Source organism: Ischnura elegans, chromosome 2, assembly GCF_921293095.1.
Source record: "Ischnura elegans chromosome 2, ioIscEleg1.1, whole genome shotgun sequence".
NCBI lineage: Eukaryota > Metazoa > Arthropoda > Insecta > Odonata > Coenagrionidae > Ischnura > Ischnura elegans.
Window position 1 is genome coordinate 84,767,440 of NC_060247.1, and position 26,391 is coordinate 84,793,830.

At 39.6% G+C, this 26,391-nt stretch overlaps 1 protein-coding gene across 4 annotated transcripts in view; it reads right to left on the reverse strand.

Moving 5' to 3' along the window:
* LOC124154080 (ammonium transporter Rh type A) overlaps window positions 1-26,391 on the reverse strand; it is a 168,042-nt gene that overhangs the window by 45,722 nt on the left and 95,929 nt on the right. Inside the window, exon 1 of one of the 4 annotated variants that reach the window (XM_046527584.1) lies at window positions 4,870-5,693. The exons of the other annotated variants lie outside the window; for them this stretch is intronic. Within the exon in view, the coding sequence (XP_046383540.1) occupies window positions 4,870-5,164 (295 nt within the window). The 5' untranslated portion in view covers window positions 5,165-5,693. Of the gene's footprint in view, window positions 1-4,869; window positions 5,694-26,391 lie in introns of those variants that run through there. 4 annotated transcript variants of the gene reach the window in all.

Here is a 26,391-nt window from a genome sequence, read left to right on the forward strand (position 1 = left end):
TAGAACGACGAGAGAGGCAGAATATGTAGAGCAGTCCATGTAGATAGCGAGCTTTTCTTCCTCTCCCCGCCCCCATGGTGAAGATTCCACTTCCTCTTGCATTGTCAGCTTCTATCTCCCTTCGTCAGCAGGGCAGTCAAACACCTTTTCTCGTACCCCACCGGAGACGCACTTTTCCTCGACACCCACCGCCTCAGATTACGTTCATTTATAGAAACACTGGACTGCTTTCACAGTTGCGGGAAATCTCCCCCAATATTGGCCGCGTAACTTGGATAGTAAAAATGTTTTGAATATAATCATAATATCGATGAACCTCTGAGAAGATAGAAAGTGTTATTAAAACCATCCCCATAATTTGGACTAAACTTTAAAAACGCAATGCTTCTAGTTCCTTCTCGAATTTATTTCTGGTGAATACTTCTTAAACTTGAAAATATCTACAAAATATTTGAGAACATTATTAGAAGAATATTTGAGAGAAGAAGATTTTCTCACTCCACTTCACCTGCGATATGAGTTTTGGGGAAACGAAAAAAATAAAACAAATTATTTACAAAATGCTAAAGAAAGAGAAAGAAATTAGTTTAAAACAATAAAAAAATCTTTTAAAATAACAACATTTTTGTATATGGCTGCAAAAATACTTCGAAATGGTATCCGATTGAATCAAACTATTTAGCTTCGATTAACCAGATAATCTAAATTATTCGTTACCGAAAGATTTGGAGCATTCAAACGTAAGGGTATATTGTTGAATGGTATGCATGAAGTATGAACTCTCTCAATTTCTTTGCATGATTGCATGAATTGCATGTTTGAATGAATGATTGCATGAAAAATCTTTGCATGAGGAATTGTGTTACATTAACGCGCCAACATTAAAGTAGGACCGAAGGACGAAAAGACATTGGCTATTGAATCAAAGATTAATGGATTGATTCCATTGGATTCTGAATTCGACATATTTTTGAGGCGACGTATGAAATGTTATCATGTAAAAGATATGTTTAAATTCCGTTTCCACTATTGCTTATATATTTTTAGTTTTCCCAAATAACTCATATCACAAGAAAAAATAGTAATAAACACTAACACTTAAAATGCTGACCACAATTAAGTCGATTTTAATATTTTTGAAATTCATCATTGAAATATTACAATAAAAAATGTGGTCGTATGGAGGTGAAACTAATCATTACCTGTACCGAATCCAGACATCCATCCTTAGGAGTAAGAAATCACTCTTCCGCCAACCACTCTATTCTCGCCTCGTACCTCTCTCGTTTCCATACTTCTTTTGTCCATTTGCCCTCTTTCTCCTAACAGACTCCCCTGCCTTTTGCGATGCTTATTCCCTTAAACATGTGAACCCTCCACCTTATCTCACCGAACCTCGATGCTAATTTTCTCTTTTAAAGGAAATGGTATGCTTTTATCCTTGACTACTTTCCACCGCTTTCGCTCACGCTGTGGGGATTTAAATGAGCGAATGTGTCGTATGAATTGTATCGGAAGGGAAAAATAGCAAACCTTTGGACTGCATTAGAATTTGCTTGCGATGTTACTTCAAAAGGAGTTGAAATATTATTGTTACATATTGCTGCAAGTTGCCTGGTGGCAGCATATGATATACACACTTGAATAATAAATCTGCCTATCAAATAACAAAGTAAGGAACATAAAAGACACCTATAGTGAATAATAATACATCAATTATTATATCATTATACTAACAACTGAACACTGACCCAAATAACCCAATTTCAAACACTCCATAAAATACATTAATTCTAATATCATACAACTAACAAATGAACATTGACGCAATTAGCGCAATTTCAAACACTTCCCCATTAAACACCACTATGTAATTAACCAATAAATGATGAACAGTTATTCCTATAAATTTTCGAATTTGCGGGGAAGTTCTCAAAAATAACTTCAGGTCGGTAGCTCCACTCCTTTGTTCCTCTATATAGGAGGGATTTTTTCAAAATGTCTGTTTTCTGTGTTTTAAAAACTTATTTTGATTTTTGATCTTTCCTTCCTAAGTAGCAGGGTGAGTCCAGCTTTAGACCGATTTCTTTCCAACCCCGTTCTTTAGTAAAGGCTACTTGGATGAAATGGAGGAAATTCATGGTTTACATAAAGAGCATCCTTATGACTTTTATTTTCAGGTTGCATGGTATTTGACGACAATTCGCATAAAAGTTTCCTATTTTTTGCCCTTTAAAAGAATTACATTGTTTCTTTGGGATTTTATTATATCGAGCAAAGATTATTACGCAAACTTCATTGACTGATGAATTCTTAATTTTTCCAGAGTAGAAAGTGTCAAGGCCTTTTATTTTACTCATATATTCCCTATTTCATATATGGGTATGCTGGTGGAAATATGAATGTTATGATCAATGGGGAAAGGATAAAGCAATGAAATGTGGTAATACTGAAATTCTCATGCTTTATAACAAAGACCTGCCCAATCGAGCGTTGAAATTCCCAATAGCTGCCCCTTCAGTCGTTTCATATGAAGAACAAGAGTTCTCTGAAAATTAAAAATGTGTACAATAATCATTGCGTTGTGAGGAGTTATCTCTATCCTCTGAATTCCATAATTTCAAAATTGAAAATCCCGTCGTAAATTGCAGACTATGCATCAGCATGATTAAATTTCCTTCCGTAATCGTACGAAGGAGAATGGATCAGGTGAAAAGGATAGAGAGTAAGAGAACTGAGGAACACCTAAACAAGGGGGTGAAGTAAATACGGATCATAGATAGAATAAGCACATGCCATCCTTCGATTTGAAGAGGGGAGTAAAAATGGGATATAGGGAAGGTGATCAGTAAAATTGGTGGATTGTACTTCATGTAATCCTATTGGAATCGGTATAATGGTAGCAGAAATGAAATCATGAATTGTAATTACCACGAGATAATTACTTTTACTGAATATGGAAGGCATTTTGCTCAATGATGTGAGGGCGGACCTGCATTTGCCATAAAATAATGATTACTGCTATACTTCTTGGAACACTTGCAATTAAGAATTTCAGAGGGCTGGCGTTGCTGTCGAATTTTTTAATCCAATATATTCATCCCGATCATAAAACAACTTTTCTCAATCATCTAACACCCATTTCGTATGAAGTATAAAGTTCAGTTTCAGTTGCCAACATTTGCTCAGTGCCCAAAATTATTCATACGAACATACTTCTTTTCCTAGCAATAAATTGAGGTGAAAATGACGTAGAAAAAGAGGAACGAGGAAGTCCTTCACATGGGTGACCACTTTCAGGGTGGCAATGGAGAGTGAATTTGGTGACTTACTAAATAACAAAATCTGGCTGAAGCACTCGGTTTGGTACGAATGTCGTCAAGTGTCGAGAGGAGGAATTATCCTTGTTAAAAATATTACGAACTGAAAAATTTCCACTGAAGAACGTTTCAGCATTTTTGGGAAACTTAAAAAAAATCTTGTATTATATACGGCACGATGTGGTGGAAGTTATTTTCATTAGTTATGCGCAGAATTGCAATATTTCCACTGAATATATTTGACGCGTTTCGTTGTTACAGCAAAATTTTTCATGAGCGTCCAAGTTTTTCCTTGAATGGAAAAACTTGGACGCACTTGGACTTGGACTTGAATATGATGGAAAGATTTCAATGCTTCATTTAGCTAATTTAAAAAATATGCCTTCCTTATTTTATGGGTGACTGAATTGTTAAGAAATGGTGCATTCAAGTCATATTTACCTAGTCACTTAGCCATTAAAAATCCACAAATATCGGCCGAATATTTTATTTATTTATAGATCAGTGTGGCATTTAACATAAATTACTGTCAGAGCACGTATTTTGTGCTGAGAAAATTCACGTTACTCCATGCATGGGCGTACTCAGCGAGGGGCACAGGGGGCGGCTGCCCCCCCCCCCCACCTAGAAGCAAAAATCGCAAATATCTTTAAGGAAAATGATATTTTTCCAGCAAATAATTTTAAAAACTAATAAAGAGCTGTTGCAGTTTCCTTTAAATGTTGGTTTCATTCACCTTTTCCATGCTTAAATCTTATCTACAACTTGAACAACCATGGCTTGCCCCTCCCAATTTTGATCCTGGGTACGCCCTTGACTCCATGTGTAAGGTGTCTCTCGACGGCATTCCGCATGCCGAGTCATGCTATCTTCTAGTGAAGGGTACTACATAGAGGTGGCTCTAATCCATCCTATCGAGGTTTGATTTATATTGCCACATCAAGCGCATTCTAATCGGTTTCCAATGGTATCCTCAGAGAGGCGATGGCGACTTTGCAATTCCTTTATTCTCAATATTTGCTGCATAATATTTTAAATAGAAATGACATCGAAAAGTTATAAAATTGTTAGATCACATAATTACGAACATAAATTTTGGCGAAATACCCAAAATATGGCTCATTTCTCCGTGAAATTCGGATCACTCTGCCCGTCAGCGACGCGAGGTGCGACTTTTGCAAACCCATTTAAAAACGCGGGGGGTGACAACTATCTAGACTGGAGAAACCTCTATTGTAACATTCGTGTTTCCGTGAAAAAGCAGCATCTCCTGGGATTTCAAACGGCGTTCGTTGTTTTTAATGGCATTTCCTTTAATAAGGTGTTCCAGCAGGCGAAACTGTTGTCATAAAAAAAACAACGAACACGGTTGGAAACCCCAGAAGATGCCTCCATTCACTAGGCAAAACCGTGGAAGCCATCGCACCAACTTAATTCGTGGTTCTGGTCATTGAAAAATTAGTATTCTCATTCAAAATCACGGTCGAAATTAAAATAAAATTGGTTAGCTAGCCCATTAGTGAGGCAATCGAAGAGGATCACTGCTTACTTGCGTGTCTCCTCCGGACGGGACCGTCATCCCTGTCGAAGCCGCCCATGTGCGTGAGGGCGCTGTTTCGGTGGTCGCTGGCGTTGGCCGTCGCCTCGTACACCGCCAGCGAGTAGAAGAGGCACACGAGGCACAGCTGCAAGAAGAGCGTGGTGGCCACGGTTCCCAGGGAACCCTGGGGAAACATCGGACGGGCCCTCAGGGGTGTGCGGGACATTCCGCATGGCCGGCATCCGGAGAGGAAGAATCTGGGCTTTCCAGTGTGGAACACGCCCTTGCCCACGGCCGCTCCCATTCTTCAATTGTCCTCTTCAAGCTCTCAAGTCTGTTTTGATTTTGCGGTCGCTGAAGAAGGGTTTTTAGAGGAAGTTCCTCAAGGGATGGTAATGGGTCCTAGACTTTTTCTGTCGACGGAATTATTGAAGACTACTCCTTAAAGGTTGGGTTGAACTATTCTTCCTATGCAGATGTGATTTTGTAGCTATCAATTTTATTTTAATTTGATGGACGAGGATGGGGAGCTTTTTAAAAGGTAGATGTCCCTCAGGGGATGGTATCAGTTCCACGACTTTTCCAGCCCGCAGTATTGGTAGAGAAAATTCCTCTCGGAATGAGTTTGAATTCTTCCAAAGGCGAGGTCTATCGTATGCCTATGACAGTAGATAACCAACTCCTCCAAGCCACAATAATAACGTAGAGAACTTTTTTCAGAATGGCTTAAACCCTCCTAGGCAGGAAAAGTGGTGGCGGAGCGAACGGGGTGGAAAATGTTACGATCACCTGTGCGGCAAGAGCCACGCTGCACTGTCACGAGGAAGATTGTATCTTGCACCCACAATTCCTTCCGTCGCTCGCGGACTTGGCGCGAACAGCCATTCGCGCAGCTTTCCTCTTTTGTTTTTTTTAACCTCCGTTCCCCTCTCACGCTTCGTGCCCCTTCGACGCCTCCACCTGGAGACGTGATAACGGCGAAGACGGAGGACACTGGACCACGTGGTGGGGGTGTGGCTTTGTTGCTTTGTCGGCGTCTTCGGCACCACCCGACCATGAAGGGGATGATACACGAGGCGTAAGGTATTCACAGCCAGAACCACTTAGCGACAACTTACATAACGTTGCGTGCGGTAGTTAATATGAAAACAAGTCTTTCTGTTCAGTGATCTCTTTTCATGGTTGTCATATGCGTCTTCAGGGTAAAAACGCATAAAAGAGCTCTAGGTGTTGCTGCTAAGTAACCGAAAGCTGCAGCCAACGTAGACGCCGTGAGACTTTCTAATTATAGTGACATGATGACATAAAGTAGAAAATTTTACCTCGCAGAAGTCTTAAAAAGCTCAAATTCAAAATTTCAATTAACCTCCACTAGCATTTATGAAAATGTGTTTTTTCTCTAAATTAATTTAACGTTCCGTACCAAATATTTTCACGCAATATTTCTCCCCTTTCAGGAGAGAGCGATGTGGAGATAAGTCAGATGATTTCAGTTGTTTAACCCAGGCCACAATATGACTGTTAGCAGCTTGCGACCACTATCAAACATATTTTGAGGTAATATTTCCAGGATTAAAATTTCTTATCTAGATAAAGTTGTTTTTACAAATTTGTACGGATATGGTCGCCGGTAATATGTATTTAACTTTTTTACATTTTTGAAACAATAACTAATTAATCCACACTTGTAGCAGTAACGAATACAGAAAATCTCATATATTTTGAGCTACCTATAATTTTATTGTAATGAAAAATAATCGAGTAACCAGCAAGGTTTAAGAAAGTTTTATTTCAACTGATAATACACGTATACAAAACAGTGTCATCTTATGATATTAAAAATTACAATTGTGGCTCTGCTATATTAGGCAATGCGGGCGACCCCGCAAGAGGGGGGGCGCGCCCCCTACACCGCCAATATATATCCGCCAAAGACTTATACTGAAACACGACTAATAAAAATACAAGTCCTGAACGTTATCAAGGAATTAATGGTGGTAGAAATTATGTGCGGCAGGTCTAAATTTTTTTGATGATTTAATAAGATAAGTTTGCATTTTGACTAACAATAAGTAACATTTCAAAAATCTTTGATCAGATTTCCGACGTCCAAAATTTGTATTCGAATGAATGAAGAGATGACAGGAAGTAGTTAATAGTCATGATTTAAAATGTTGGGGGTTTCTCTCACTAAATATGACGAGTGCCCTCTAGCTAATAATTAACTCAACTAATGTGAGTTAAAATTAGGAAAATTAAACTTTAATATTATGTAACTGACCATAGTTTGGAACTGAAAAGAGTAATTTATAATCAGAAAAAAGTACAATATCAATAACAAATAAGTTTTCACTATCACGTGTCACCGTGTTAAAAAAATATGCCATTCATCAATCTACTGCATCAATCTGTACATCATCTAGTTCCCAAAAAATGGACGAGAGACCTCACGGTTTACGAATGCGGACAGGGTAAAATTCAGCTGTTACAAAATATCGCGACGTGGAGGAGGTTAAGGGGAGAAAAATTGACCCAAGGTGCGCTACGTGATTTATGGACCACCCACATATCTCTTCGGCAATCCACGGCAGTGAGTCGAGCCACCTTACCCTCCGCTGCACAGTAGCCCACCGTCGATGCCGGAGCGGTGGTCAGGGATGATTGCTCGAGGGGCACGGCCCAGATTGGCTCACGAGGACGGTGGATCACAATTCAATCTCTCTCGCCTCTCCCAATTTGCATACCGTCCGAGCATTCGTCCGTAGAAAAAATGAAATATTTGCCTGAAATATGTAGCGGGTCATGAAATTGTAATGCGGTCATGTCCGGGGGACTCCTGTCTCGATAAGGGATGGAATTGTAGATTTGATTATCTACCCCTACCACTCCACTCTCAATCTCGCACTACGCCTTGGTCTTAAAGCGGATGGAGGACGATGTTAAGTAGCAGAAAGAGCTACGGAGAGAGCTTTTGAAATGGCGTGAGAAAAAAAAAAACGCCGCGCGCTGCCTCTCTCAAAATGGAATTGTAGATGATGATGTTAAGGGGGGCATCGCACTGTCTCTTCATGGCTAACTGAATCAATCCAAATTCCCCTACGACTTCCATGGCTTGCTGCGGACGGGAACATTTGTATTTATGCGTATAGGAAAAGTCCTTCGAAATTAATATTTATTCTGATACAGAAAGGTAGCAAATAAGCGACTACGGGGGAGTTATGAGACTTTTTAAAATCAAAATTACTGCCTTATAACAAAGCTTAACCGTTAAGAATTAGAATGAACAATACACAATGGCTTAAAACCAAGAATGAAATATATCACCTTGAATATTTCATTTACCAAATACATCGGATACTTTCGGTCTCAACTATGTGACAAATCATGGCTGATATTAAAAAATAAACTTGGAACACTATATACACCAAAATTCAGGCCAGATGATGACCGTTGTTGAGAAAAACTTGTCGTGTACTTAAGACAATTTAAATGATAACATGTACAACTTTTATTTTTTTTACATTCGTTTCTAAAACAATTTAAACTATGGAAACTCTTTTAAGGCCACAAAAGGGAGGATCACTAGCTACAGAGATCGAAAAAGTAATTTTATTGGCCATGGTAGTTCAGTTCATAATTTTGTGGCGAAAATACGTTTTACAAATAAGTTTTCACAAATATAAATGCGAGAGCGATTCATAGCAAAAAAATTTCGCCTACATTACACGTCATTAGGAAAATGATATTCCACGACGGGCGAAATCTATGGAGGTCAAAACACATAATTTCGTCACTCCATATGTGGATAATTCAATCCAAATACATATTATCAAGGGGACAATTTCTTGCGGACAGTAGCGTCTTTCAATTTGACAGACGTAATTGGACTTCAAATACAGTATTCATTTGGTAATAACTCAAAACGTAGTCAGGTAACCAGCCCGGGTATATTTTAAACGATATTCCAAAGAGTTAGCGAGCATTACATAAGTTATTTGAGTACACAACTTATGCATTCTTTTATAAAACAACATATTTCGTATGCTTACATGTTAGGCATGTACCATCATAAATATATACGGATCGAGATGACGATTTTCAAATGAAATTTACTGAAATATAGCAAGAAAACCCATTTTTTTGTGAAGCTCATCACTTGCATTTTGGAAGAGCATAGTTTGAAAGAAAATAGCGTAAAATTTGTTTCTTACTCCAACCTGTTTAAGTGTCTTTTTCTATCCAATTTCTTTATGTAGTTAACACTTGGTCAGTATATCCTCTTCAACAGTATCCTCTTTGTCACGAACGCATCAAAGGTTTTCTTGACCAATGAATACGGTTTTGCATTACATTGTATTTCGGTTCATTCCACACGAGCTGAGTATTAGGCTGTTCCGGCGAGTCACATAGAAACCGTGAAAGTAAGCCCTCAAGGCAAGCCACCTGCTCGAGACATCAAATCGCTGAGGCTGCGTTTGCGAAATTTTTCACGCGTTTGCGCGTCTATCCCAGCGTGTAGTCCCATCATGCGTGTAACTGTTGTGGAGCGAGCACACTTTGTCAGGCAGATTTACCGATTTTCGCGGCATTTCCTCCAACGTAAGGATATATCTTCTCCCCACTTCTGAATCGCTTAATCCGATTATTCCATCTCCCTCGAATACATAGACTGCAGATAAGAATCGGGAGATCACTTAGATATTACATAGAGATCCCGCGAAGTGGGCCTTTATGAGTTTGACACCCTTCCGTTCTTCTGGAATAGTAGAAGGCCACTTACAGAACTCAATAAGGATCTAAGATTCAGAGGGTCTTGCAAATCAGTTCAGTATGTAGCCCACTGAACAGAAACTTCATTTCTGGGAATCGCGTTGCTGATGTGGAGAGAGTATTGGTCTTTCATCACGAATTTCTAGGTTCCAAACCTGGAGGCGGCGGTATTGACGTCATAAAATCTGGTATTTATAACTAAGGGGTAATACTTGTTTACCATGTTTACTTTCGCGGGTTTACTCCCAAAATATCATAAATACGAGGCATATTCGTAAAGTACCTAAGGGCCGTTTGGTCTCAGGAAATAATATACTCGCTCAGGGGACAACATTTCGAAACCGAAGAGGAAATCAACGTTGTTGTGATACATAATAATTTTAAACCTTGATGGAAAAAATACTCAACACCTCAAGCAATTCCCGTAACATAAGTTGGCCATTTTAGAAGAATTGATTTCATTCATGATTGAAATCCATTTTTATTGAAAAAGAGAGGAAATCTAATTGAAGATAGCCGTTGATGATTAATGCGTCTTTTACACCGCTAAACATCACGCTGAGACATTATATACTCACCAGTATCATACAAAAATTGCTTGTAAAATGCCTAATTATAATTACACAACCCTCAGAACATTTATCTACATATTATTGAAATATAATCTCGATACTGAAGTGATTGAATGGGTCTTAAAGCGCGGTTTATATCAGTAGAAGTGTTTATGCCACGAATTTGGATGACCACTTAGCTGCCCAGACGGCCTCTTTTATTTTAAGTGAAATGATACAACTTTTTTCAGCGAGAACGTTTTGCTTCCCTTCATGGTTGCAAGCACAAAGAATCAGAGGGAGAGGTCTAAGGGGATGTTTGTCTCAGGACCCTCTCTGATGCCCTATAATTCTATTCAACGGCACAGTATTCTGAAGGTGGAGGGCCTTACATAGGGGATAAGGCTTCAGGAACCCCATGGTTCCAGATTCCAGATGGCTCCCAAATGGCGGCCCAGCGTTTGCGAAATTTTTATCGACAGACAGGTTTATGTGGCATTCTTCCTTCAATTAATAAACCATTTGTGAATTTTCACGAGCCATTGAAATTAAATTTTAAAGAACGACGAGTACTTTCTCATAATTCTTTCAAGAACTACACTCGACCTCTGTAATCATAAGCTACTAATCTCTCGGGTCAATGTTGTTAGTTTTCGGATGCCATTTTTGCGCTATTACATGTTTACTTCCTAATCCTGTAAATGGAAAACTGCTAATCTCCAGTTGTTTTAGTTTTTTTTGGAAGTTTAAATACTATTGAATATTTGGTTAGAGTTAGACAAGATGAATAAGGACTACTTTACTGTCTTCTCAACTTCGCCCCTTTCTCCTACTTCCTTTTTAGCGTGACGTAATTGCTTGGAAGGAGTTTTACGAATGAATCGCCTGAGGTCTGATATGCGTAGACACATGGCATGTACTTACTCATTAATTTTTTCGAACAATACCTGTGAAATTAAAAAAAAAAATCATTGGATAGCTACCTTCAAGATTATCATTTTTCAATTTTCCAGATATAACGGGATGGTGATTACACACACACACAAACCACTGTTCGGTAACAAATACTTAGCATTACAATTACAGCCCGCAAGTCAGTTTCTGGTACTTAAGATATATTTGGGATCGATATTGTTAAATAAGTGGAAAGAAATTATATTAAAATTTTATGTGGTGGCCTCAATATTGTTTTCGTTGAAATCTCTGATTATGATCAGAATTGTTTTCTGTTGAAAGCTAATATGACATGACTGTAATCAAGTTAGAAAGGTCATTAGGCTAAACTTGACTTTAATTTAGGGCACTTATTTGTACATTTATCATACCTTTCACCTCACCGGCGGGTGAGACAAAAGTGATTAATGACAAAAAGCACGCATACTCGCGAAATTTCTTCATCGTGTCGGATGGAGATGTGTCATACCATGCATGAGAAATTTCTTCTTAAATAGCATTTGTCATGGGAAGGATGACGGCTTTTAATTAATCAAAAATAGAAGGCAAGCGCAGAAAATACTTTCGCTTGCAGAATCGAGAACCATCAAGCTAATTTACTTCGACTTTATTAATGGATAAAGGAACCAGTAATCGGAAATGCTAGAAAACAGTAGATGGCGGATAACGAGAGTAAATAGCGCTGATAAATTATACGAGTGGTTTTACGCATACTGACCAAATTATGGAAACAAATTAGAAAGGGCTTGGAAGGAGTTTCACTAATTAATTGTCTTTAAAATCAAAAAGAAAAACACATTACACATGCCAGAATGTATCATAACTAGTGGTGATTCTTGGACTACTTCCTTGAAATTTGTGCTGAATCAAAGGACTAAATTATATTATGTAAAGCATAATTCATTTAACGTGGCTTTTTCAGTATACATGTTATTTTGGAGCTGTTTTTTATTCAGAAGGTTTATAGTTTCCCTACTTTTGTTCTTTCTCCTCTGAAGAAGAAATATATATTTTAAAAATGAATTTATAATATTATAGAATTCCTCCCAGTTCTTTCCTTAACAAATAATTAGAAACGCCCCACAGCGTATACCTTCCCAGATATTTCATAAATTTTGGGGTGGAAATAACTTTTGCAATAAAAGCTGTGCTCAATGAACTTATTAAAGCAGACAGTAATAAAAGTACGAGTAAAACCACATAATTTGTGATCAACGCATTTTATTACTGAGCGACAACCTTGAGATAGTAACAGGCATGACCTTTCTACGAAGGGGCATTCTTGAGGGGGATATTTCAAGTACAACACTCCGTCCGTCGGACAGGACGCTAAGCCGTGGTCTCTTTGACGCCTTTATTTCGGAGCAGGCTAATGTCGACGCTGAGTTTCTCTCTTTTCGAACGACTAAGGGCGCACATAGTGAAATGTATTAATTATGTAAAAAATAACTGCTTGAGGCGACAATTTCGAAAAACAATAAAACAAAAATTGTTAGTAATTCTGTAATCATTTAAGCCATATTCAAAACCGCACCATTCTTTTATGATAACCTAGTATATTTTCTATACCTACTCATCACATTACTGTGTATATTCCATTTATTTATGACTTATAATTTTCGTCACATTGTTCTGTACATCACGTAACCAGGTTTCATGAACAATAAACTGTAAGATGAAGCTACCTGGCCCAAACCAACTTCTACATGGAATGGAAACCGTTCCTTTTACAGATTTTGGAATTCTGCGGCACGTGTCGAGTCCTTGACATTTAGAGGAGGAAGTTCGGACTCGAAATATCTACCGGCACGTGTACGATTCAAAGAACTGAAGCCCATTATCCTTTTCAAATATCTTCGAGACTGAGAGGCGCACATAATGCTTTTGAAGCTGGGCAAAAAATCCTACAGAGAGTGACTTCGCCAACTAGAATATTGAATGGGATGCTCCATTCATCTACATTTCTACAACGTCAAGAGTTAAAAATTTTCCGCTCCCCAACATTCAACTCCTCCAAGGTCCATCTCTCAGTCACATTCAAGAGCAGTAGTGTAACTAGGAATATGCTTTGGGATGAGGAGTCTGGGGGCAACCCCCCAGGCAAGGAGGAGGTTCGGAAAATTTTTTGAAAAATTATGTGACATTTCTGGAAATAAATTTTACACCATTTTGTTATTTAAAATTGAACTTTAAGCAGATGAAGTTATCATATCTCAAGGCTAGGCAATAGTTTTAAATAATTTTTTTGTTTATTTGAGGCTTTGGGGGGGATCTATCCACTCATCTCCCCATAGTTATGCCCAGTGGCGGATCTTCGGGGGGCTAATTAGGCTAATTAATAATAAACTTAGGGCCTATTTTACATACTTTTCGTATATATTACAATCCAGAGGTAGATCCAGAGAGGGGCTGGGAGGGGAAATAGCCCCCCTTGGGTATTCAATTTACACTAGATAGAATCGTAACCTTAGTCCTCCCCCCCTTGTCCCTATCCTGGATCCGCCACTGGTTACGCCACTGTTCAAGAGGATAATGTGGTTTTAAAGAGGATGGTGCATGCGAAAAAGAGAATAGATGTCAAAGCACTACGTGAAACAAGTGAGTTTGCACGCAGTCACGCGCACGGGTGCAAAGCTATAAACACCAATAATGAAGTTAGTTATGAAAAATATTTGCCTTATCCGGTATTCAAACCCGGATCTCCGATTGCCGGTAAGGCGTGTTAGCCAGTTACACCATCAAGGCTTGGTTCAAAAAATTTTTCATGGAGAACTTCATCCTTGGTGTTTATAAATGATCACAAATTTGCCACAAATTTTACAGTAGAAGGTACTCCAGTCAGCCTCTAGATGTACTGTCATCCACCAGCCTCGCAAGCAAGGGGGGATTTCGGGGTATATATATACTCCCCCCCTCCCCCAGAGCTCAAAGAAATTTTTAAGTTAAATTCATTTCTCCAAATAGCATTAATATTACTTATAGAATAGTGCAAGGATTAATAAAATATCCATCAGAAAGCCGTAAAATTCACAATTTTGAATAATTTATCTTAAAAATTTTCTGGGGGAGGGCACCCGCACCTCCCGTATTCCATGCCCCAAGTATTAGTTGCGCCAGAAACCCTTCCTAGCTTTAATTCCTAGCTGCGCCCCTGACCCACACTAAATTTAAAATTGTTTACAAAAGTCACCACTCGCGTCAATGACGGGAATAAGGATCCAATGCCTTGGGTAAATAAGCTGTACATAGTTAGGGCTGCTGACTGAAATTTATGTTGGTGGTCATGTAATCTATGAAATGCATAATTTCTCGGCACTATTCATCGCAATTGTAAATATTGCATAGTGAATATAAATAATAAATGGATCGCTATCATCTCATCTCCGCACTGTGGAAATATCTGAACACCGATTAAAATATACAAAATATTATTGCTCTCTAATATCAGTTGGCAGAACCTATGAGAAAAAATGCAGTTCTAACCTGCGCAATCACGTGCCCCGTGTGAAAAGACCTTAAGAAAGAAGAACTGTTATTGTTCTCTATTGCCCGTTGGCAGGGAAAGGGAAAAAGGAGCGATGTTACTGAACCAGCAACGTGAACATGACGGAAATTATTTGCCTTCCTTTCTCTGGACGGCGTTCTCTAAAAACCGAATAAGAAAAGGGGATAGAGATTTTCCACAAATTATTCAGTAGAGGATTCTCCAGTCGGCTTCTACATGTGCCATCACCCACCGAGGGCTCACAAAAGTAGCCATCAGATAACTTTTCAGTGCTATTCACCGCGATTCTAAACATTACATGGAGATAATTGAGAATAAATGAGCCCCTATCATCTCATCTCCGCTTTGCGGAAATATTTGAAAACCGATTTAAAAAAAAGGCAACAAAAATCAAGCTTCAAAGAGACGGACTTGTGCTTCCTGTGTTTAGTTCCCTTTGTCGATGAATGGGCTCATGGGTTCGTCCAATGTTTCTTTCACTTTCAGTTGTGATGGGGTAGCGAGATATATGCGAGAGCGCCCATCGGAATCTGCGAGTGGGACCAAGATTGAAATGGCAAAATCAGGGTTTATTTGACTGACGCGATGGGTCTATGCGGCTGAGTGTGACGATGGCATTATTTTCGGTCGAAAATATTATTTCTTTTAAATTTAATGCTCGCGAAGGAGAAGGAATGACAGGATTTTTGTCAAATCTATTTATAAGCTTCAACGCAGTCGGTTGTATTTCTCAAATTCATACGGAAGTTGTGGTTACACTTTTGGCCTCGGCTTTGCGTTACTGCGCTCTTGTGTACACTTCCTCTGATAGTTTAAAACTTACCTTACGTAAGTACCGCGAGAAAGTGACTGACGCAATAAATAAAAATGTTATGCAGCAACTCAAATCGGTATATTATAATTAATGCTGGTACTATCTAGCAATTTTCATTTGTCTCTAACGTTGTTGAATTGAAATAAGGAGAAGCGCAGAGGGACACCATCCATTACGATGAGATTTACTTATAAAAGGGGTCTCTTCGGGTTTTACACCGGGTCCTATACTTCACTCCTTTCCCTTGTGCGACAACCGTATCGCGGTGGAAAGGCTTGTGCGTTCCCTTGACCCCTAGAGCTGCACTGGCGGGATTAATTATAAATCATTCCCGGTAAGGCCACCCAAGCCAGATAGGTCGAAAGGTAGGAGCCAGATGAAAAGTAGTCCACGTGATGGTGTCATGTAAAAAACACTGTTGGAATGGAAGTGGGAAACCCTACCACCTATCTCTTCCCTGAAAACATGGAGTGCTGCCAAATGAGCCTCGGAATCTCATCGAACGGGACCCGTCCGCTAAGGTCGGGTGTCGTTCACGGCGACAATGTCGGCAAAGTCCTCGGATTCTCGTCATGCGAAATCCTTGCAGAGTCTTATCATCATCATCATCAGCAACAGCAGAAATGAAGAAAGAAGTAAAGAAGACCAAGAAGATGGAGAAGGAGAAGTCGGCTATACATTTAGGGACGTGGACTGTGAGGACAATGATGAGGGCGGGGAATTTGGAAAATATCAAAAAGGAAATTGATAAAAGGAGGATAGATATCTTAGGATTATGCGAAGTGAGGTGGAAGGATGGGGGGAACTATTGGAGTAATGGGTATAGGGGTGTATATATATAGTGGTGGGGAGGAAAGCCAGAGAGGGGTAGCTTTAGTATTACACGGGAAAATGGGTAAGCTAGTGGTAGGTGTAGTCCAGGTAAGCGATAGGATTCTGGTGGTAGAAATTGAGGCGCGGCCCACAAACCTTGTGGTGATCGAAGTTTACATGCCCACTAGCAATCATAGGGAGGAAGAAGTAGATGAGGTGTATGAACAGCTCGAGAAAATAATTAGAGAAACCCCGGGTAAGAAAAATCTAGAAGTGATGGGAGACTGGAACGCCTCAGTCGGGGAAGGGTGGGATGGACAGGAAATAGATTTTGGACTAGAAATGCGGAGCAACAGGGGAGAGAAAGCAGCAGAATTTTGCAGGAGGAACAAATTATTCATCACAAACACAAAGTTCAATCATCATAAAGGGCGAAGGTTCACATGAAACAGTCCAGGGGATGTGGGGAGATATCTAATAGACTATATTATGGTAAGACAGAGGTTTAGGAATAGTGTGAAAAACTTACGCTGCTTCCCTGCAGCGGATGCGGATTCAGACCAAAACATTGTGCTCATGAAATGCAACGTAAAATTCAAAAGACTTATGAAAGTAAGGAAGGCGAGGAAATGGAATGTAGAAGCACTGAAGGGTACTATGAGGAGAGAATATGAGGAACTAGTGCACAATAGTATCCGGGAGATTGGAAGTACACAGACTGTAGAGGAAGGGTGAGATAATATTATAACGGGAATAGTGAAAGCGGCTGAGAATTCAATTGGCTACGTTGACAGTAGAAGGATAAAGAAGCCGTGGATATTGGAGGAAATGATAAAAGAAATTGAGGAGAGGAATAGAAACGAGAAAAAGGAAGGAAAAGAATTGGATTTTTAGATAGTATTAAAGGGAGTTGGCCTTATTAGGTATAGAAGAGGGAAGTGTTTGATCGAAAGGGAGGCTCCCAGAATTCTTCGTAAGTACTCCATGGAAACTTACCTTAATCGGTAGTAAACTTTAATTGTAATATACTTCACTGCATCTGGTACCACTAGGACGGTCGGAAGTCGAATGATTGAGAGTTAATTTGCCATCATCAGTCATCAATCCTAAGATAATATGATCAACAAAGATGAAGAGACTACAACTTTTATTATAATAGCTTACTACACGTGTTTCGATAGTTACACAAGCATCATCAGGTACCCAGGGGCGCAGCTAGGAATTAAGGCTTAAGGTGCAACTAACACCGAGGTGTGTGGGGTATGGTATACCCATCAGGATAAACGTTAGGTACGAGATTAATGAATTGCGGAATTTTATAGATAGGTAAATGGTTCAAAATGGTGACGGCTTTACGGCTTTCTGAAGGATATTTTATTAATCCTTACAATGTTCTATTATTAAATCAATCAAATTAAGTAAAATGGGTTAAACTTAAAAAAATTCTCTCAGCTCTGGGGAGGGGTTTTATCCCCCAAAGCCCCCCCCCTCGCAGCGCCACTGCAGGTACCTACAAGAAACACGTGTAGTAAGGAATAAAATTTCTTCAATACGATATCTTCGTTGATCATTAGATATGTTGTTCCACGACATCTCTCAGCAAAAAATTTAGTTGACTTTGTTCTAAGATCAGTATGAGGAAACTCTCCACTCAATTCTTCCACCGACTTAATCTTTTAACGCCTACATAATTCTCTTTATTTACAGCCCTCATGACCTGCTCTATGCATCTCATCCGTGCCCTAACTTTGCCGTTCTTCCCTTCCACCTGTCCTTCAACGATAATTATTTTGACACCATCCTGATGAGTCCGGCTAAATTGTACCTTCTTCCACTCAAGCTTTTCAAAATATTTTTCTCCTACACTTCTTAGAACATCCGCATTACTAAAATGATGTTTACATTTGATCTTCATCATTATTTTATTACAGACTACTGTATTTTAGATTTCCTTTGGATAAAAACCTTTTTACCGCCAGGCTCACACTGTAAGATTTTAGTTTCGAAGAGGTTAAGAAAGGTAGGTATACGTATGAAGATTTTGCTCCTACTCTTCTTAGAACATCCGTATTACTAAAATAATATTTACACTTGATCTTCTCGACATGCATTACTAACGTAATATTTACATTTGATCATCATCATTCCTATAGCGGTTGGCTGTAATTAATATTTCCTTTTGGTTAAACGTTTTTTGCCATCAGTCACACACGATAAAATTTTAGGTTCCAAGAGGTTTTTGAGACCGGTAGATATGCGTATGGATCTCGTAGTTGCGTGAGAAATTCACCAGACCCCTTCCCCGAAATCCACTACACCACCTTTTATCCACCTTCCAGGGAGGAGAGGGGGGGGGGGGGGGGGGGCAGAACCCAGCGTCCTCGAGTAAACACGAGAATTATTCAATGTGTTTTCCCTCGGTATGGGACCAGAGTCTTTTGATCCTTCTCCCCCCGAGGCGAAGGGTCCTCCTCTTTTGGGTTCGCGCGTGTTTGCAGGGAGACCAATGAAGAGGAGTATATGCATGAGGAAATGGCGCCGCGCAGCGGAAGGAAGGCAAATTATTTCCACCATGTCTCTCACGTGACTGGTCCAACAACAACGCTCCTTCCCCCTCTTTCCCTGCCAACTCGCGTTCGAGAGCATAAACAGTTCTCCTTTCTTAAGGCCTTTTACACAAGGCACGTAATTGAGCAGGTGAGGACTACAATAATTTTCCTATTATTGCGCTCAATTGCGCGAATGCACGAAATGAATTAGAAAAAGATCTATTTTGCCATCTCACACCCATTTTTTCTCGCAAACGTTTGAGCCATTCACCGCTTCACACGACGCAATTTCGACTGCGCTTTCGTACAAACGTCAGACTGGAATTTCATGTCCCGTGTAAAAAGGTCTTTAGGACGTATTTGTATTCTATAATCATGTTCTGGATTATGATTCAATAACTTGCCAGTTTCACCTTCACTCTCTTATTCGAAGACCGGGTGGCTTTTTCTCGCTTTAATGTAAAAAAATGTCTTATGAGAGTCACATATTTCCTTGCTATCGCCGTAATTATCACTGAAGATTCAGAACTAAGACTGTATTGATATCGCAATACTCCTCCCAAATGTCGCTTTCCTACTTAATATTGATTTTTTTACGTTATAATATATTTTGCAAGCTTTTGGAAGACCACAAAACATCAGTAGTTATATTACCTGTATTCGATACGAAATGTATCAATATATTTTGCAGTGTATTGCACAATGAGCGGTTTGATATTTCTTCATTTAATTTTGTACAAGGTATCTATCTTTTTGCCGAAGAGCATTTCTTTTTTTTTTTTGGGACAAAAAATGTCACTTTTTTGAGAGAAGTAGCAGGGCATTGATAGCAATAGTTATAATACGCAACCCGCAAATCTTGCTTGCTATGCTGACACTACAATCTCAGGGGTGTATGGTGATTCATTTTGGCGAGCAAATCGTTGATTATATATCATGACAAAAGTTTACTCTGATTTACGGTTGCGATAGGTATTGTCCAAGTAATTGCTTGTAACGTAGTTATTACATGCCAGGTTGTTGTTAACTTAGTACTTTTGATTACTTGCAATGGGCAATCACTCAATACCTGAATTTGGAATTTATTGAAAGAAATCGATACGTGGAAGAGAAACCGGTTAGTGGAAAGGAAAGTTTGTTAAGACCGGTGGTGGATCCAGGATAGGTACAAGAGGGGAGGCTAAGTTACCTCCTAGCAGTAAAAGGGGGTCCGAGATATTACGAAATTTTTGAGAATTTCGAGATTTTTAACTACACAATAAAGTTGTCTAATTGCTGATTTTCCGAAGAATTCAATTTCTTTAAATACGCATTTATGTAAAGTTTTAGTATATTTGGCAACTAAACAAAATTACTATTTTATCTAGTGTGTACCCCAGGAGGGAGAGGGGGGGGGGGGGGCACTTAGCCCCTCTCTGGATCCGCAACTGGTTAATACCAAACAAAAATCTTCAATATTCAGTAACTCTCTCAAAGGTATGAACTTAAAGTGATCATACGCGTAACTCGACGCCCACTTTTAATGAATAAGTGACTTTAGACATTCGGTTCATTAATTCAAGGGAGATCTGCTCATTTAAGGAAAGAATCTCTCATAAAGGCCTGTTTACACGATACATTAACACGTACGAGTTAATGTCTGTTTGCATAAATGATTTTTGTGGACCGGGACGTAACATGAACGAATGCATGAACCAAATTAGAACAGGTTCTATTTTCTGTGCTTGCATTCGCACAAGTTGTGTGGTTACACGGTACATTTTGGCGTTTATTCTCGCATTCATACATTTAGACATTAACCCGTACGTGTTAATGTACCGTGTAAACAGATCTTAAGAGTATGAACATACACGAACCACGTGAGACAACTGTGCGAGGCCGAGGAGCAGGTACCGTGAACCAGGGGCGCAGCTAGGAATTAAGGCTGGGGGAGGTTTAGGTGCAACTAACAGGGGTGTGTGGGGTATGGTATACCCACCAGGATAAGCGGTAGGTGAGAGATTAATAAATTGCGGAAGTTTAAAGATAAATGATTCAAAATGGTGAGTTTTCGGCTTTCTGAGGGATATTTTATTCATCCTTACTCTATGATATTAGTAAAACAAATAAAATTAAGTGAAATGGGTTAAACTTAAAAATTTCTCTGAGCTCTGGGGGGGGGGGTTATCCCCAAAAACCCCCTCGCTGCGCCACTGCCGTGAACCGCACGGTAAGGGATAGTTACATCCGGACGGAAAGAGAAATGGAAAATACGGATACCTTTAGGTTTTAACCTCTATCGCAGAGGATATTAAAAAGTTGGTGAACGAGCCGTTTCTTTCACTTTTTTGAAATCTCTCTCGGGCGCTTTTCTGTCCCTCCCTTCTCTTCCCATCAAGAACTAATAATGTTCTGTAATGTTAACCTAACTTATTTCATAATAGCGAATTTGCTAATTGATTTTGTCCCTTATGACATCTTCAATCTTTTCTTTCTATTTTACGAATTAATTTTATCGTTTTAAATGTAATCGCGCTTACTAACCCCGTGAAACGGAATTTCCTAATCGTTTCGAAGTATTTTGCTCGTGATAGCCAAGAAAATTATAAGTGCATCATCATAAGAAAATCATAAGTAACTCAATATATCTTCTTCGCTGAATATTGCTATTATTTATAAATAATACAACTTGAATTAATAAATCTACAATTGGCGATTTAAATTCATGCTCCTTTATTCATTTGCCAAAGTATTGCTAGCGTGAAGACCGTAATCCCTAGCGGGGTTAGCAAGAAAAAATCCATTCACCCCTGAACCGACTTATACATGGTCCCAAATTCAAATTTGGACTACCTACGCAAAAATCCTCGCAGCGCTAGGTGGCTCGGGGAAAGGGTCTGGCCGCTGTCTATCCTTTAGGAATGGGTTAAGGCTTTCGTCTCTAGAAGTTCGTTATAGCTTGATCGTCCATAATAGCTTGATCGTTGGCTCTTACGTATTTATACCTACTGTCATCGTGATGCAGGCTTGCACAGTTTTCTGCTACCGCAAACGTGTCATAACCTATTTCCTACTGTGGGGTGGGCAGCAAAAGTGATTATAATATATTATAATATTTAATGTCTTCAATTATTGTCATCGAAGCAAATAAGGAAAGAAATATAGGATGCAAATACTTATAGGTTGATATATGCCTAGTTTATTTTCTGACGTAAGATGGTATCTGGCGTAACTTTGTGGAATCTGTACCGCATATTGAATCAACAAGAAAATAACTTTTGAAAACTACACCAGGATAATTTATTACATGATCATGACTTCGTTGTACATTCGAAATCATCAGGTATTAATGCAGACAGTTCGATGAACTCATGGTCATGTAATTAGAAATCCTTTGGAAGTTTATAAAGTTTTTTTTTGTTGGTTCAACATGAGTTTATTTTTCAATTGTAACTTAAAGAAATGACGCTCGGAATGAGATTCATAACAAAGCTGATAATGATTCAATTTAACATGGACAGATAAATAACAAGAAAATCCATTAGTCATTTGATCAACTGAAATATTTATAGGCACAGCGAGCGGCCATTCGAAACGTAGGCAATCATAAATCGTGTCACTCGGTTGGAATCCCGAAAAGTCTTTCCACTGAATATGGGTTACACTACATATTCTAGATCCAGCCGGTTTGACCTCACTTTCTCCAGGGGTTGCAAGTGAAACGAAACGAAAGTCGAAACCAGTAAAATTTCAATAGTTTCGTTCCCTGGAGCGAAATGCAAAAACGACACGAAATAGATTTAAACCCGGGGAGCTAAACTCAGAGTTGAAACGAAATCGGAGTCTTAACTACTTTGGGTTGGAGCTTAACTAAAACTCTGGGACGAAACAAAACACAGACAATGCTTCGCACCGGAAGGACCATGTGCTTCACCTTCGAAATGTTCAGTTGCGACCCACTCACCTAGTACGAAATATGGTTGAATGAAGTAGGGGTTAGGCCTACCGCCATCAGATGCAGTGGCGCAGCGAGGGGGGGTTTTGTTGTGGGATAAACCCCCCCCCCTCCCAGAGCTCAGAGAAATTTTTACGTTAAATCCATTTTACTTAATCGCATTAATATTACTTATAGAATAGTGTAAGGATTTATAAAATATCCCTCAGAAAGCTACAAAACTCACTATTTATCATAAAATTTTTCTAGAGAGGGTCCCCGCACCTCCCGCTTACCCTGGCGGGTATGCCATACCCCCTGACACCCCAGTATTAGTTGCGCCTGAAACTCCTCCCAGCTTTAATTCCTAGCTGCACCCGTGATCAGATGCATGGGGCACTTATACTTTAACACTAACAGGAGAACGGTGAACGCAAACTGACCATTCGATTGTTAAGCTCAATGATTTAATCTCTCTACACGCATGTCGAATGTAAGGGGTCGAAACTATTCCCTCTTATCCCCCTCCACTCAACTTCTGGGATCAAAACTTAACTATAAGCAGCAGAGTTTAGATTAATTTAGTTTCGTTCCTGGGAGTAAAGTTTCGTCCCGGGTCGAAACTAAACTCCTTGGTGATATTTATTTCGTGCGGGAACAAAACTACACCAAGGTCCAGGGATGCCGACTTACAAAAAATATTGGGGGGGCCCAAACCGGGGATCTTGCTCCGGAAAATTTTAAAAGTAGTGAGTTTTAAGTTTTTTAAGCATTTTAGAATAGTCATATGATCAACATTAGAACCCTGATAACTCGAATCTCGTTATCTGGACACTCCGGGGAAAATCGACAAGCCTGACACATTTTTCCCTCCTACCCACAACGAATTTTTGAGGGGGCTCGGGCCCCCTCAGGTCCCATGGAGTCGGCGTCACAGTACATAGGTAATGCTATATTTAGTGCATAATATAAATGTGTATTTGAGGTGTGATACATTTGTACTGAGGGATTCCTTGTGGAAACTCTAAATTTATTCTTTTTTGATCTTGAGTAAATGTGGCCTTTTGAGTTCTGTCAATTTCGATCAGTGGCGCCGACTCCATGGGGCCTGAGGGGGCCCGAGCCCCCTCAAAAATTAGTCATGGGTGTGAGGAAAAAATGTGTCAGGCTTGTCAATTTTCCCCGAAGTGTCCAGATATCGAGATTCGAGTTATCAGGGTTCTAATGATGATCATATGACTCCTCTAAAATGCTTAAAAAACTTCAAACTCACCACTTATAAAATTTCCCGGGGCAAGATGCCCAGTTTGGGCCCCCCCAATATTTTTTGTAAGTCGGCGTCCCTGATTTCGATTGATCCCTCTCTACTCAACTTCTGGGATCGAAACTTAGCTATGATCAGCGAAGATTCGATTAATTTAGTTTCGTTCCCTGGGGTTAAGCTTCGTCCCTGGTTGAAACTAAACTCCTTGGTGATTTCAATTTCATGCGGGAAAGAAACTAAACCTAGGCCTCGTATTTTCGTTTCGCTCCGGGTCGAAAGGAAACATTTTCGTTTCGTTTCACTTGCCATCCCTGCCTCTCTCATATCGCAACTGGGGCGAGAGAAGCGCACCTAGCGGCAGCTCGCGACGACTGCTGGTCCCCATACTGTAGAACCGCGGAACTGGGGACAGGCTCGCTGAATTAGTAACTCGAGTGGGGTTGCCACTGCTGTTGAGATCCAATCCGGCTTACCAGAGTATAGAATGGAGGGGATCGCGCGAAGCAAGGGGGCTTCCGCAATTAGGCCGAGCAGAGTGAGAGGCCTCCCTTCTCCCTAGTTTCATCTGTCTCCACTTGGAGTCCCCTTGTGCCCCATTCCCATTACTTTCGTCTTCACCATTATCCGTACGATCGTGAGCGGAAATCATAGTGTCTAAACACTTGGGCGCACCCAGCGAGGGGCAGGAGTGGGTAGCTACCCCCCAGAAGCAAAAATCGCTTAAGTCTTTAAGGAAAATCAGACTGGATTCAATCGAAAGATTTCAACAATTTTTCTTTAATACTAGCTTAAGACAACTAACTAAAATGTTTTTAATCAAATAATTTTAAAAACTAATAAAGCGCTGTTATAATTGTCTTAAAATGTTGGTTTCATTCACCTTTTCAATGCTAAAATGTAAAATGTTACAACTTGAACGACCATGGATTGCCCGACCCCCCTAGTTTTTATCCTGGGTACGCTCTTGTGTAAACATGTCCAGAAAGTCACGATGATATGGCGCTGTGGCGCTGGAAATGAAAGTGGACGGTAAACTTTTGCCGTTGCAACTAATTTGAGAGAAAATGCCACTGCAGCTTGAATTTTCGAGTGAAAGCTAAAAAAAAGATATTTTAAATAAGAAGAGGATAATCGACCCCATTATGAACCTCAATACTCCAAGTGTTGCTTCCAGGGGCATAGCCAGCACGACGTGTTGGGCGGAAGGGGGTAGAACGACCCGTGGAGTTAGGGGGGTAGAACTTTTTCTGGCCAGAAAAATTTCAGGTTTCCCCCACCTGGGGAAAATCTGACATTTTTATCTCTAGAAATCATATTCTATACTATTTTGACACTTAAATTACCCAATTGATGGGTCGTCGAGATGCTATATTGCTAAAAATTATAGGTGGAGTCAAATAACTTTGTTTTATTGGTTAATAATTTAAATAAATTAATTGGTTTGGGGGGGGGCACTGGTTGCTTCCCATTATGCATTGGAGACAAATTAGTCGTTGGGGCCTTAGAAGCACAGTTTGTTATAATCGTAGCGTGAATACGTGCATGATTCCTACATTCGTGCTGGCGATAGTAATGGGAGCGAGACGGGAGGTCACACTGGCCCGTCTCCCCAACAGAGGAACAGCCGCCATGCGTTCACTCCGCAGGGGACATAATTCGTGCCTGCACCGCGGCCGATGCAGCTGACGTGGGTGAATTTGACTTGGGTCCCTTTTGACCCCATTGTTCATTCCCTCACAGCGCGAGCAAGCCAGCACAAGGGCGATTTACTCGGTGAAATGTGGCAACATGCGTGACACTTGTCGAGCGTGTTTTCTTCGGTTGATGTTGTCTGTGAGTTATTCAAGTGAAACTCAATTATATGATCTGAGTACATAATAGGTATAATGATAAAGACATTTATTTCACTGCCCAAAAATTACATCCAGCTAAATAGAAAAGCGGTGAATTTAGGAACTCCAGAAGATTATGTAGGGGTCGAAATTCAATGGAAATAAGACAATGCTCGACAGTATGTTTTATTAAATAAGATTTAAAAAAGTAGTTCATCTATTACTCATAGTGGTGACATACGTTCATATATAATGGATAAAAAGTATGAAAATAAACTTGGGAGCCATTACAAAGTACAATAAGAATACAGTAATTGGAAATTATTATTAAACAAAATTATAATCAAATAAAATTTGTAATAAAATGAAAGAGTGTAAGCAATTAACATAACCAGTGGAACCCTTTCCTTAAGGAAAATCAAGTAATTGTCTCGATTAGAAATTCAACATGCTAGCGAAGAAACAACCAGCCTCTCAATTTATTTATAAATGCAGCTTGACTATTACATCTATGTAATTCTTGCCATAGTTTATCATATAATTTTGGTGCTAAATAATTATGAAAG